The sequence below is a fragment of the Pygocentrus nattereri genome, chromosome 17, assembly GCF_015220715.1.
Source record: "Pygocentrus nattereri isolate fPygNat1 chromosome 17, fPygNat1.pri, whole genome shotgun sequence".
Classification (NCBI taxonomy): Eukaryota; Metazoa; Chordata; class Actinopteri; order Characiformes; family Serrasalmidae; genus Pygocentrus; species Pygocentrus nattereri.
In genome coordinates, this window is record NC_051227.1 from 36728574 (window position 1) to 36740617 (window position 12044).

General features: G+C 39.8%; 1 protein-coding gene across 1 annotated transcript; it reads right to left on the reverse strand.

The window, feature by feature from the left end:
- Window positions 1-6052: 6052 nt before the first annotated feature.
- LOC108435277 (odorant receptor 131-2-like) lies at window positions 6053-7018 on the reverse strand. Its single transcript, XM_017711009.2, has one exon. The coding sequence runs from the start codon at window positions 7016-7018 to the stop codon at window positions 6053-6055; it is 966 nt and encodes a 321-aa protein (XP_017566498.2).
- Window positions 7019-12044: the final 5026 nt, after the last annotated feature.

A 12044-nucleotide genomic window follows, 5' to 3' on the forward strand; every position in this document is an offset into this window, starting at 1 on the left:
AAATTGTAGGCAATCCTGAAGAAAGACCCAATATTGCTATGAGTGGACAGATAGTGATGTTGACACCAATAACTTCAGACATTATCTCAGAGTAATCTGACCAAAATTTAGAAATACTGGGGCACGAAAAAAACATATGGGTTAGATCACATGGAGAAGTGGAGCACCTCTCACATTTGTCAGTAACTGCCCCAGGGTAGAATTTTGATAATTGAGACTTAGAACGATGAATTCTATGCAGTACTTTAAACTGAATTAGCTGAAGTCTGGCACAAGGTGTGACAAAGCGTACACTATTAATAGCCTTTTCCCAAGATTGCTCAGATAGATGGAAGCCCAGTTCAGCCTCTAATAGTTGTTTTTCTACTTCGGATGTTGTGAAAAGATCAAATTTAGCCAGCAGCTCAAGGCGCTGTTTAAGTAAAACTGGTGTTGATTTAATTACAATAAGCCCATCAAGCTCAGCAATTTTACTCAATAGTTCCTGTGCACTGGCCTTCTGTAAATTATTTAAATATGAAGTGTAGGAAATAATCTGACTGTGCAGATAAGCCTTAAGAGATTCCCATACAATAGGAGGAGAGACAGAGTCTCTTTCATTGTTGGCAATAAAATCATCTATTGAAGCAGAAATTAATCTATTGAATTCATTGTTTGACAGTAATAGTGAATTGAATTGCCAAATAGGGGGAGAAGAATGCCAATTAGAAAATTGTATATTAATAGTATGAGGTGCATGATCAGAAATGACTATTGAATGATAGTCAGATGAAGTAACTTTGGGAATAAGAGAATTGTCCACAAAAAAAATAATCTAAACGAGAACAGGTATTATGCGCGTGAGAATAGAAGGAAAATACCTTAGCTAGTGGATTATAAAACCTCCAAGAATAAACAATTGAATTTTCAGTTATAAATTCAGAAATTACCTTAGACATTAATGATGGAGTAAGAGTACGTGGACTTGAATGATCCAAAGTTGGGTCTATAGTACAATTAATATCTCCACCAATAATCAAAAGATGAGTGTTTTGCCTGCGAGACCTGAATTCCAAATCCTCACATTTCGTGTCCAATCTGGCAACCTCCGCCATCAGGCAGTTCACCTTGGCTTGTAAACCCACAACGTCGTCCGAACATGATGAGAGACTGCTCCGCTTCAGAAAAATTCTTCTTTAGGTCAGAAAACTCAGATCTAAGTGCTGCATTATCACGAGACAATTCAGCTTTCAACGCCTGAAACTCCAACATTACGCTGGATCTGAACTCCTCCAGTACCGCCTGCAATTCCTCCTTCACAGCCAGAATCAATTCAGATTTCAGTGTCGCAATATCCTAAACAAGCAGAGCAGCGCTACCTTCAGGTGAGGCTGCTGCCTCACAGGGCGGCGTGGACGCAGACTGGATTGCAGAACTGAGAAGGCTCTGCGAGGGCCCCGGTGTTTTGCTAGCTTTAGGAGGCATCGTGATGACCAAAAGCAAGTCCAAAAACAGAGACCAAGCACCAACAATGAATATCCGGCAAAAAATTATGATAAGTGTGCCTTTAAGTAATGAAAAAGATGAATTCGCCTCACGTCCGTTCCATGCGGCATCAGAACCGGAAGTCTGTTTTTTTTAAAAAAATGTTTGCCCACTTTGAATTTGAAGCCAACAACATGTTTCAAAAAAGTTTGACAGGTTCAACAAAAGGCTGGTAAAGTTGTGTAATGCTTAAAAAACACCTGGTGGTTAACTGGCAAGTAATTTGTCAGTAACATGATGGGAACAAAAAGCCGCCCATAGAGGCTGAGTCTTTCAGAAGTATAGATGAGGAGGGGTTCACCAATATGTGAAAGACTATGTGTACTACAGTACATCATTTTAAACATTTAGAGAATCTGAAGAAATTTCTATATGCAAGTGACAAGGCCAAAAAATCCAATGGCCATAATCTCTGGGCCCTCAGGTGGCACTACATTAAAAACGTGATTCAGGGCTCCTGAGTGGCGCAACCGTCTAAGCGTTGGCCCTATCATCAGGATATTGTGAGTTTGATCCCCGGTGATGCTACAGCCATCTGTAGCCAGGAGTCCAAGAGAGTACAATTAGCCTTGCTCTCTCTGGGTGGGTAGGATGGCCCCCCTTCTCCCTCAATCACTCAATGCAATACTAGTCAGTGCAGGCATCTGTTAGCTGACGTAACCGTTATGGTTTGGTAGTACTGTGTGATTGGGGGAGTCCTAAGTAGCGGGTGGAATTGGAAACGACTAAATTGGGGAGAAAATCGGGCAAAAAAACGAGATTCTGTCGTGGAAATCACTGGATATTTTTCAAAAACAAAACTTCAGCACATCATTGCATTTTGTTTTATTTGCATTTTGCATAGCCTCCCAACCTTTTTTAGAAATGGGGTTGTATATCCTACTGGCAACAGAAGAGCTTTGGAAGTTCGCTGCAACAAAATTCCTGAAAAAGCAGAATTATGCTAATTGTACTGGTGCACTGGATGGCAAGCACATTGTAATTCAAGCATGTGACAACTCAGACTCCCAATCCTTTAATTACAAGGGAACATTCTTCATAGTCCTCCTTGCTTATTCCAATGAAGCCCTACCTCCTGTGAACCTACTCTGGCACACATTTTCAAGAGGACATCTCAATGTTCAAATACTGCTTGTCAAAAGAATGTGGTGTCTCACCTTTAGCATCTTAAGTCAGTGGCTGAGTCTACATGCAAGGAAACGGTGAGAGGAAGATGCCGTGTTCTTAGACACAAAAGCTGGACACCCGTCCCACCGCCATCTTTTATAGTTCAAAGCATAAACTTTGTCTCCTCTACAGACCAGTTTCTGTTCCCGCCATGCTGAACATTCTAAACGTTCGCTATGACACAAACACAAGTGCAGAATGTACTTACATGTTCCGACTGGGGACGGAATTGGACATGGAATTTACATGGCCATTATTCTTCTATTTAACGGATTATTTACAGGATTCCCCACCTTTTTTAAATTGGATAATAATAGCAATAAGAAAAGAAGCACACGCACATCTAAACCGCTTCTTCTTCTGGGTCCCAGCAGTCATAGAGCGGAAGGCAGGTTACACCCTGGACAGGCCGCTAGTCCATTGCAGGGCAGAGGGGCAGTCAGCACATTCACTCACATCTAGGGGCAATTTGGCATGTCCAATTTGCCAAACTGCACGTCTTTGGACTGTGGGGGAAAACCGGAGTACCAAGGCAACAGCGCTACCCACTGCGCCACTGTGCCGCTCAAGAAGTATATAGTTAGTAGGGTTCAAGCACGCAGTGCGTAGAACCCTATTGGAATTGTCAAGATTTTTCTTATTATTCCTTTTCTTCCCTGAAACGGAACACACAGCCCAAACCATAAGTCCTAGAGACTTGAAACTTGGTCAACAGGTAGTAGTCCCTCCCGTTACTCAGGTGCAAGAACTAATAAGGGGGAGCTATAGCGCAGAAAAATTAGTTTTGCCTAATAACTCCTAAACCAGACTTTTGCCAGTCAAGCCATATTTTTTCCAGGTTCCTTGGGTCCAAACAAACAACTTTGCCATTTGGACCATTTAGCTTTGCCCACTTAGATTTTGAGCTAATTTGCATAATATGGAAAACCTACTTTTGCCGTTCCCCATGTTTTTGGTGTCAAATAATTCAGAAGAGCCTGAACCTCAATAATTATCAGAAAATGTTTTATTTTCTAAACAGCATGGCTGCCATATGTAAATAAACCCTTCTGGATTAATTAAAAAATAATTCAGAATTAATTTAAAATTCTGTAACTCTTCAACCCTTCAGCCAAAAAATTTCAAACTTGACAGACATATTTGGCAGAAGATTCTGAAGTGGCCTTTTGATTTTTATGTGAATATGTAATTAGGGGGCAGAGGTAATGCTACATGGCTGTTTCTCAGCATCTCAAGCTGAAACTTTGCAAGTACCATCTGTCGGCCAGACTATAAGTGGGTCCATAAGGACAATTTGATTAATTGAAATATATGGTCGCCATTGGCCAATCAGCATTTAGCAGGCTTTTCACAGGCTTAACATTGAACAATCATCATGAAACTTGAAAGGTGTCGACATGTAGCCACTTCCTAACAAACACGTTTCAAAAGATTTGACCACTGGGAGGCGCTATTCATAAAAATATATTATGTCATTACTATATTATTATAATTTTGACAACCTCAATATGAATCCATTGTAATACATTATTCCAAGCAATTTTGCAAATTCATATTTATTACAAAAATGCACCACTTTTTCGTAGTCATTAACTGTTCAAAAATCATACTTTTCAAACTAGTCTAATTTTGGTTCAAACTTTTCAAAATTGGTGTAGAATAAGTCTGTGGTATCTCTAGGTAAATAATGATCAAAAACATGTTGACTTTGTTGTTGAGTGTCATGTGTATCAATCACTTAATTACTGCAGCCATTGCATTGCTAGCTTGATTTGCTATAACTCACTCATTGGTCAGATCATCTCCAAACTTGAATTTTTTGTACAAATTGAGACTTCAATGGAGTATGCCAACGTTGGTCAAGATAGGCCTTTAGGGGGCGCTTTAGCTCTAAAGAAACCACTTAAAAATCAATGAAAATGCTATTACAATGTTATTACAAGGTCCACAGATAAACAAAGGGTGCCATACGACTCATTTCTCTCAAATGAACAACTTTCTAATTACATGCTCTTTCAGAAATGGTACTGTTTGTCTGGTATTTGGCTTATTCTTTCAAAGACTGCATAACACAAAGACCAAAAGGTCAATCTGACCAAAACTTTGTAAACATCTTTGGATATGGTCTCTGATCCATAATCATACCATATTGAGGCCTGTTGACAAATTCTTACCCACTTTCACTGAGCTCCTCACACCAAAAGTGTCCCTTTTAAGTACATTAAACAGCTCTATGGGCTACATCAAATCAAAGGGTTAAATATAGAACCAAACCTCTGTACAAGTGCTACCATGTAAGAAATGCTAACATTAGTCATGTAGTTTTGACATCTATGTTGGCAACCTCTTCATGTTCTACAAACCAGTGTAGCTCAGTACACCTGAATGGAAATTTATACGTTTAAAGACCTCTGCTCATCGTTTATGGCAACTGAAGGCCTTTTGATGAACTGACATCCTTTCAGTTCTATTCACTCTGCCTGTAAATAAGATTTTAGGCCTAATGGGCTAAACCTGCAGAAATGCCGTACAGCTGTTGCGTTCCTGAACCCGCTCTTTCCCACTTGCGGCTATATTTGTTATTTATATTAGTCACACAACAACAACAACAACAACAATATTGCTGTTATTATTATAATAATTATTATTATTGTTGTTAGGCCTGATCTTGAGAGAGGCACAGGGCTAACCAAAGAATCAGGGACCCAAATTCCATTCGCAAACTTGAAGCTGTGACCTCTGGTTGCTGAGACCTGCTGCCAAGTAGAGGACCATTTTTCCATTTGCAGACTTAACTGAACTGCTTTGTTCTTTGGAGGTCAGGTTTTAGTGGTTCTTGCAGATTAGGAACAGAAGTAAGAGAGGGTTTTTCTCATAGCAGAAATGACTACAGCCTTGATCGCTCTATGTTTTTTTTTTCTCTCTGTGTTTTTTTACACTTGAACAATAGCCTGATGCTGTATTGATATAAATTCAGATTCTACATCCAGCAGTTTCTGCTGTAGTGAATTACTCATTCAGTAATTTTTCTCTACACAAAACCACCTTCATGTTCATTTATTTTTCCGCCAAATCACAAAACTGTAACTTTTTTTTAAATGTTCTCCAGTAGATTAAAGTTACACTTATCAACAAAGAGCAAAAAAGGAATCCACTAAAAAAAGGCTGATATACTGTATTATTCTATTGTCTGTGGCAGAATTAACTTATCATTTTATATTTTTATATATATATATATATATATATATATATATATATATATATATATATATATATATATATATATATATATAAATAAATTACAGTGAGAGATTCAGCATTTTCATTAGCTTACACAATGCAAAATATTATGCAAAAACTGTCAAACACTTAAGAACTTAGGTCTTATTTTGTTTTGAATGGACAAGGTATGGGATAGAAAACCACAGCATGCATAATGCCTTAAAACAATGAAAAAATTCTCATCTCTGAGACCATAAATCAATGGACTGAGGCAACGTGGTGCGATCATAAAAACAACAAAATTAGAATATCTTATATTGAAAAACACAATGATATCACCCTTCCAAAATTCCTTTTCTATATATGGTGTTACAAACTGAACTATGGACAGAAACAGCTGAAAGGCATGAAGCAGCACAGTTCTGAGACTCTTGTTGGTTGATTTCTTATTGTCAGAGGAGGCAGCTCTGGCTGCAATCATTATCTTGATGTAGGTGAACAAAACAACAACAATCATAAAGAAGAAAAGGATCTGTAAAATTAAAGCACGTGTTTGTGCCAGCCACTCTTCCCCTAACATTAACTCTACACTACATAAAGCATAGGAGAACAAAGTATGAGACTTGACCATTGAGACAAAAGCTATAAAATTGAACAATGGAGCTATGGAGCTGATACTCCATATGATAAGAAATCCAAAACATCTATTCCTGCTGGTAGAAATGTCAGCATGTCTTAAAGGCATGCATATAGCAACATAGCGCTCCAGACACATTGCCACAAGAGTCAGTGGAGTACAAATGTAAAGAAAAGCCATTACTGAACAGAGGATAATGCAAGGAATCATGTGAATGCGGTACTGATAACTATAGCAGAAAAACAGGATATTGTTCACAACCATGAAAGCAGAGTCAACAAAAAGGGTTTGTGCAAACAAAATGTAGCGAGTGTCCTCCCTGAATACCTCCTTTTTCAAAAAGGTGAAAATCATCAGGCTGTTCACAAAGAGGAAAATCCACACCAATACCTGCAACACTGGCACATGTATCGAAACAGTATACATCAGTAAGTCCATATTAATGCTGCTGTTTACAGTGAGCTGCATTTCTGCAAAAGGTACATAGAGACACAATAACAGACGGAGCAATGATTAACGGTACTGAAAACCCAGAAAGTCAATATGGAAGCAACAGAAAAGGCTAAAGCAGCACTTGTAGTGAAATGGCTCATGTATTTATATTGTTTTTGAAGATCTGAAGGGTGGGGCAGTGATTTTTCCTCTCTAAGCACCGCACAGCAACATTGTTGGCACTGGCATTTGATAATTAAACATTTAAAACACTAATCTTTTAATCAGGTTGGCTATATTTCTGCCATTTTATTTTAGATATCCAGAGAAAATGATGCAGTCTACGAAGATTACTCCTCTGGGTTTCTCATGATATCAAAAACAAGGACACAATCATTGAAATTTACCAGGACTGAGATTAGCTGTGTCACAAACATAGGCTCATGGGAAAATTCCAAACGAACCACTAACAACTGAAGGTTTTCAGATGTTTAGAAAAGACACAGATCCCATCTAGGTATGCTGAAATATTAGGTTTTCCCTTCACTGGGACCAAGGAGCCTAGACCAACCCCTGAAAAACAACCCTACAGCATTATTCCTCCTCCTCCAAACTTTACAGCTGGCACAATGCATTGAGGCAGGTAACATTCTCCTGGCATTCAGCAACCCAGAACCATCTATTAGACTGCCAAATAGGGATAATCACTTCACATAACGCATTTCTACTGTTCCAGAGTCCCATGGCAGCATGCTTTAAACCACTTCCATTTAGATCTTAGGCTTGTGTGTAGCTGCTAGGCCAAACTCATTTTGTGAAGCTTCAATTCATCTGCTGATGTTGCTTCCAGAGGCAATTTGGCACTCTCTTGTGAGTGATTTAACAGAGGACAGGCATCGCCAGCCCCACTCTGAGTGTATTCTTGGTCGATCGCTTTGTGGTTAAACTGCTGTTGCTCCTAGGTGCTTCCATTTCACAATCATAGCACTTACAGTTGACAAGAGCAGATTTAGCAAGACAGAAATTTCACAAACTGACTTGTGGCAGAGGTGGGATCCTATGACAATGCCACCTTTAAAGTAGTTGAGCTCATCAATAAGACCCATTCTACTGCCAGTGACTTTCTGTCAAAACTGCAAGGCTATGTGCTTAATTTTACACACCTGTTAGCAACCCCTGAGCTCAATATTTAGGAATTGTGACCCAATATTTTTGTCTAGATAGTGTATGATTACTTATTATGGATTAAACCAAAACCACAAGCCTATGGCTAGAGAGGATTAAGGCCCAATCCCATTTCTTAATTTACCCCTACCACTTGTTTTCGAGTGTAACCCTCCCCCTTGAAATTGAGTTACAAGGAGTAACTTCTTTCACCCCTAAACTGCGAGCGACTGAGAGCGCATCACTGCGGTAAAGTTTTTTGTGATATCAGCTTCTAAATCGACAAAAAGTAAGTGGCTGAAATATCATGGCTTCTGCTGGTTGTTTCGTCTGCGCAGAGTGTGGCATGTTTAGCCTAACGCCATTTTCCGCCTCTAGCGATAGCGACAGTGTTTTTGCTAAGTGCCAGCTAGTTAGATGTTTGGTGGAGAAGGTCGACCAGTTAGAAGTGCATATCCAAGGATTATTAAGGGATAGGCAGCCAGAGGCAGCGTTAGCAGCTCCGGGTACCCTAGGGAGATTTAGCACCCCCTCGACTCTGGCGTCAGAGCCCTCACAGCGGGGCGAATGGGTGACAACTCGGCAGTCTAGCCGGAAAGCTAAGGCTAATGCTAACGCTGAGGCCAAAGCTAGCCCACCGGAACACCACGCTCCTCTGATTCTCGTGTCAAACAGGTTTGCCCCGCTCAGTGAATCACCCACTGTGAACTCTGTTAAAAGCACTCTGGTCATAGGAGACTCGATTGTTTGACACGTGAAGTTAGCTACTCCTTTAGGGGCGCCAGCGGTTACAGTTAGATGCTTATCGGGAGCCAGAGCGCCGGACATTAGGGGCAACCTTAGATTAGCTGATAAGAGATATTTGAGGATAGTCATTCATGTAGGGGCCAATGATATCCGTCTGCGGCAGTCTGAGGTAACTAAGGCTAATATTAGAGAGGTGATTAAACAGGCCCAGACGATGTCCGATGCCGTAATCTGCTCTGGCCCAATCCCAATGCGGCATGGCGCTGAAGCCTACAGCAGGCTTACGGCGTTAAACTGCTGGATGTCCAAGTGGTGTCCCGAAAAATCAAGTGGGCTTTATAGACAATTGGTTACGTTTTGAGGGCAAGCCTGGTCTTATAGGTAGGGATGGTGTCCACCCCACGCGGGAGGGTGCTGCCTTACTTTCGTGCAGCATAGCACATAGTCTTTTAGTTAGTCGGCAGAGTAGTGTAAACCGCTGCTGACAGTCCAGAGCCGGGATCAGGCCGCAGACAGACAGGGTAAACCGACCATCTGCGATCTGCCTTGAGGCGTCACCCAAGATCAACTTTATAGAGACTGTGTCTTTGCCCCGAATTAAAACTAAATTTAATCATAGAAAAACTCAATCAGTCCGTTTAAATAATCTAATCAACATATATCCATGTTCTGATGATAGCAATAACACCTTAGATCTAAAACTCGGACTACTTAATATAAGATCACTAAACTCTAAAGCAGTCGTCGTAAATGAAATTATAAGCGATCATAAATTTTTTTCAATAAACTTTTTTTGTCTTACTGAAACGTGGGTTAGACCAGATGAATATTTAGCTTTAAATGAAGCCACGCCTGTAGGCTATAATTATGCACATAGGCCAAGATTATCAGGCAAGGGAGGTGGAGTCTGTATAATATACCAAAATACTCTCAATATTAGTCAGAAACAATGTGACACTTTTACTTCCTTTGAGGTCCTCTCTATTCACGTTACAAATCCGGTCACAAAAAAAGAAGGCGTTTTCATTATTTAAACATTTACAGACCACCAGGGCCCTACTCTGAATTTATAAAAGAATTTAGTGACTTCGTTGCAAACCTGGCTGTGTGCAACGATAAAGTAATAATTGTAGGGGATTTTAATATTCACTTTGAGAAGGTAAACGACCCATTAAAAAAGGCATTTACCTAAATCCTAGACTGTTGGTTTTACCCAAAATGTAACAGGGCCTACACACTACTGTAGTCATATGTTAGATTTAGTTTTGACACTAGGTCTTAACATAGACAAGCTTAATATCCTACCGCAAACCACAGCAAACTCCGACCATTACTTAATTTCATATGAGCTACGACTTAGCCATAATATATATACGTCCCCTCGTTATTCAACAAGGCGCTCAATAAAAACTTCTACCGCCATACAATTTACAGAAAATCTTCCAGAGTTATCAACCCCAGTCTCCACTGCATCAGACCCAATGGAACTAGATTTACTAACCGATTATTTAGAAAATACCTTACGATCCACTTTAGAAAATGTGGCCCCACTTAAAATAAAAAGAATAAGGCAGAAAAAGCTCGCCCAGTGGTACAACGATAAAACCCGGACCTTAAAACAAACAGCTCGGAAATTAGAGTGGAAATGGCGTCAAACCAAACTGGAAGTGTTCCCCACTGCCTGGAAGGACAGCCTTATAGAGTATAGAAATGCTCTCACTAAAGCTCGCTCAGCATATCTGGCCTCGCTGATCGAGAAAAGTAAGTATAATCCTAGAATACTGTTTAACGTGATTTCCCAAATCACAAAAAATCAGGCATGTACTGAACCAGAAATTCCAGCAACTTCTTTAATAATAAAATTTAAAATATTAGACAACAAATTCAACCCACAGTATCAAATTCAAATCCACCTGTCTGTCATCTGAATTGGCTGATATAGAACAAAACACAGCTGTAGAAAAGAGCCTGGAAACCCACTCCCACAGCTAGAGCTAGAGAAGATTATCTCTTCTGCAAATTGCACAACCTGCATACTCAATGCAATTCCATCAAAATTACTCAAAGAAGTACTGCCAGTCATTATAAACCCCATTTCAACTATTGTAAACTCGTCCCTTATTCTGGGCCATGTACCCAAAGCTTTTAAACTAGCAGTTATCAAACCCCTGATCAAGAAACCAAATCTTGATATCACCGTTTTGTCTAATTACAGGCCTGTTTCTAACTTACCGTTTATATCAAAGATCTTAGAAAAAGCTGTGGCCCAACAACTTAGTTCATATCTACACAAGAACCATATATATGAAAAATTTCAATCTGGATTCAGGCCACACCACAGCACTGAGACTGCTCTAGTTGAGATAACTAATGATCTTCTTCTTGCCTCTGATCAAGGCTACATATCTCTCAGTGCTACTTGACCTTAGTGTGGCTTTCGATACAATAGACCACAATATCAGAACGTTATCAGTTTGTTAGGGTAAACAATTTATCTTCCAATTATTCAAAAGTGAGATTTGGAATTCCGCAGGGGTCTATATTAGGACCATTATTATTTACACTATACGTGTTACCGTTAGGCACAGTTATAACTAATCATGGCGTAAACTTTCATTGTTATGCAGACGATACTCAACTGTACATATCAGCCAAGCCTGATGACAAATACAGGTTAAAGAAAATGGAGGACTGTGTAAAAGACGTGAAAGGCTGGATGTCACGTAACTTCCTCCCATGAAACAGTAACAAAACAGAGGTTCTCCTTCTGGGTCCAAAATTAGCAAGAAGTAAATTACCAGATTGAATCTTAAATCTCGCCGACTTTCCAGCCACACCTGGCTCAGCAACAAAAAATCTTGGCGTTATAATAGATTCAGATTTATCATTCGATCAACACATAGGCAGCATCACTAGGACAGCTTTTCGACATCTTCGCAATATTGCCAAGATAAGAAATGCCCTATCCCTGCGTGATGCGGAAACTCTAGTACACGCCTTTATTACTTCTAGGCTAGACTATTGTAACGCACTTCTGTCAGGATGCATGAGCAGGAATTTAAACAAACTCCAACTAGTCCAAAACGCCGCAGCCAGGGTCCTCACTAAAACTAGAAAATTTGAGCATATTAGTCTAGTGCTATCATCACTT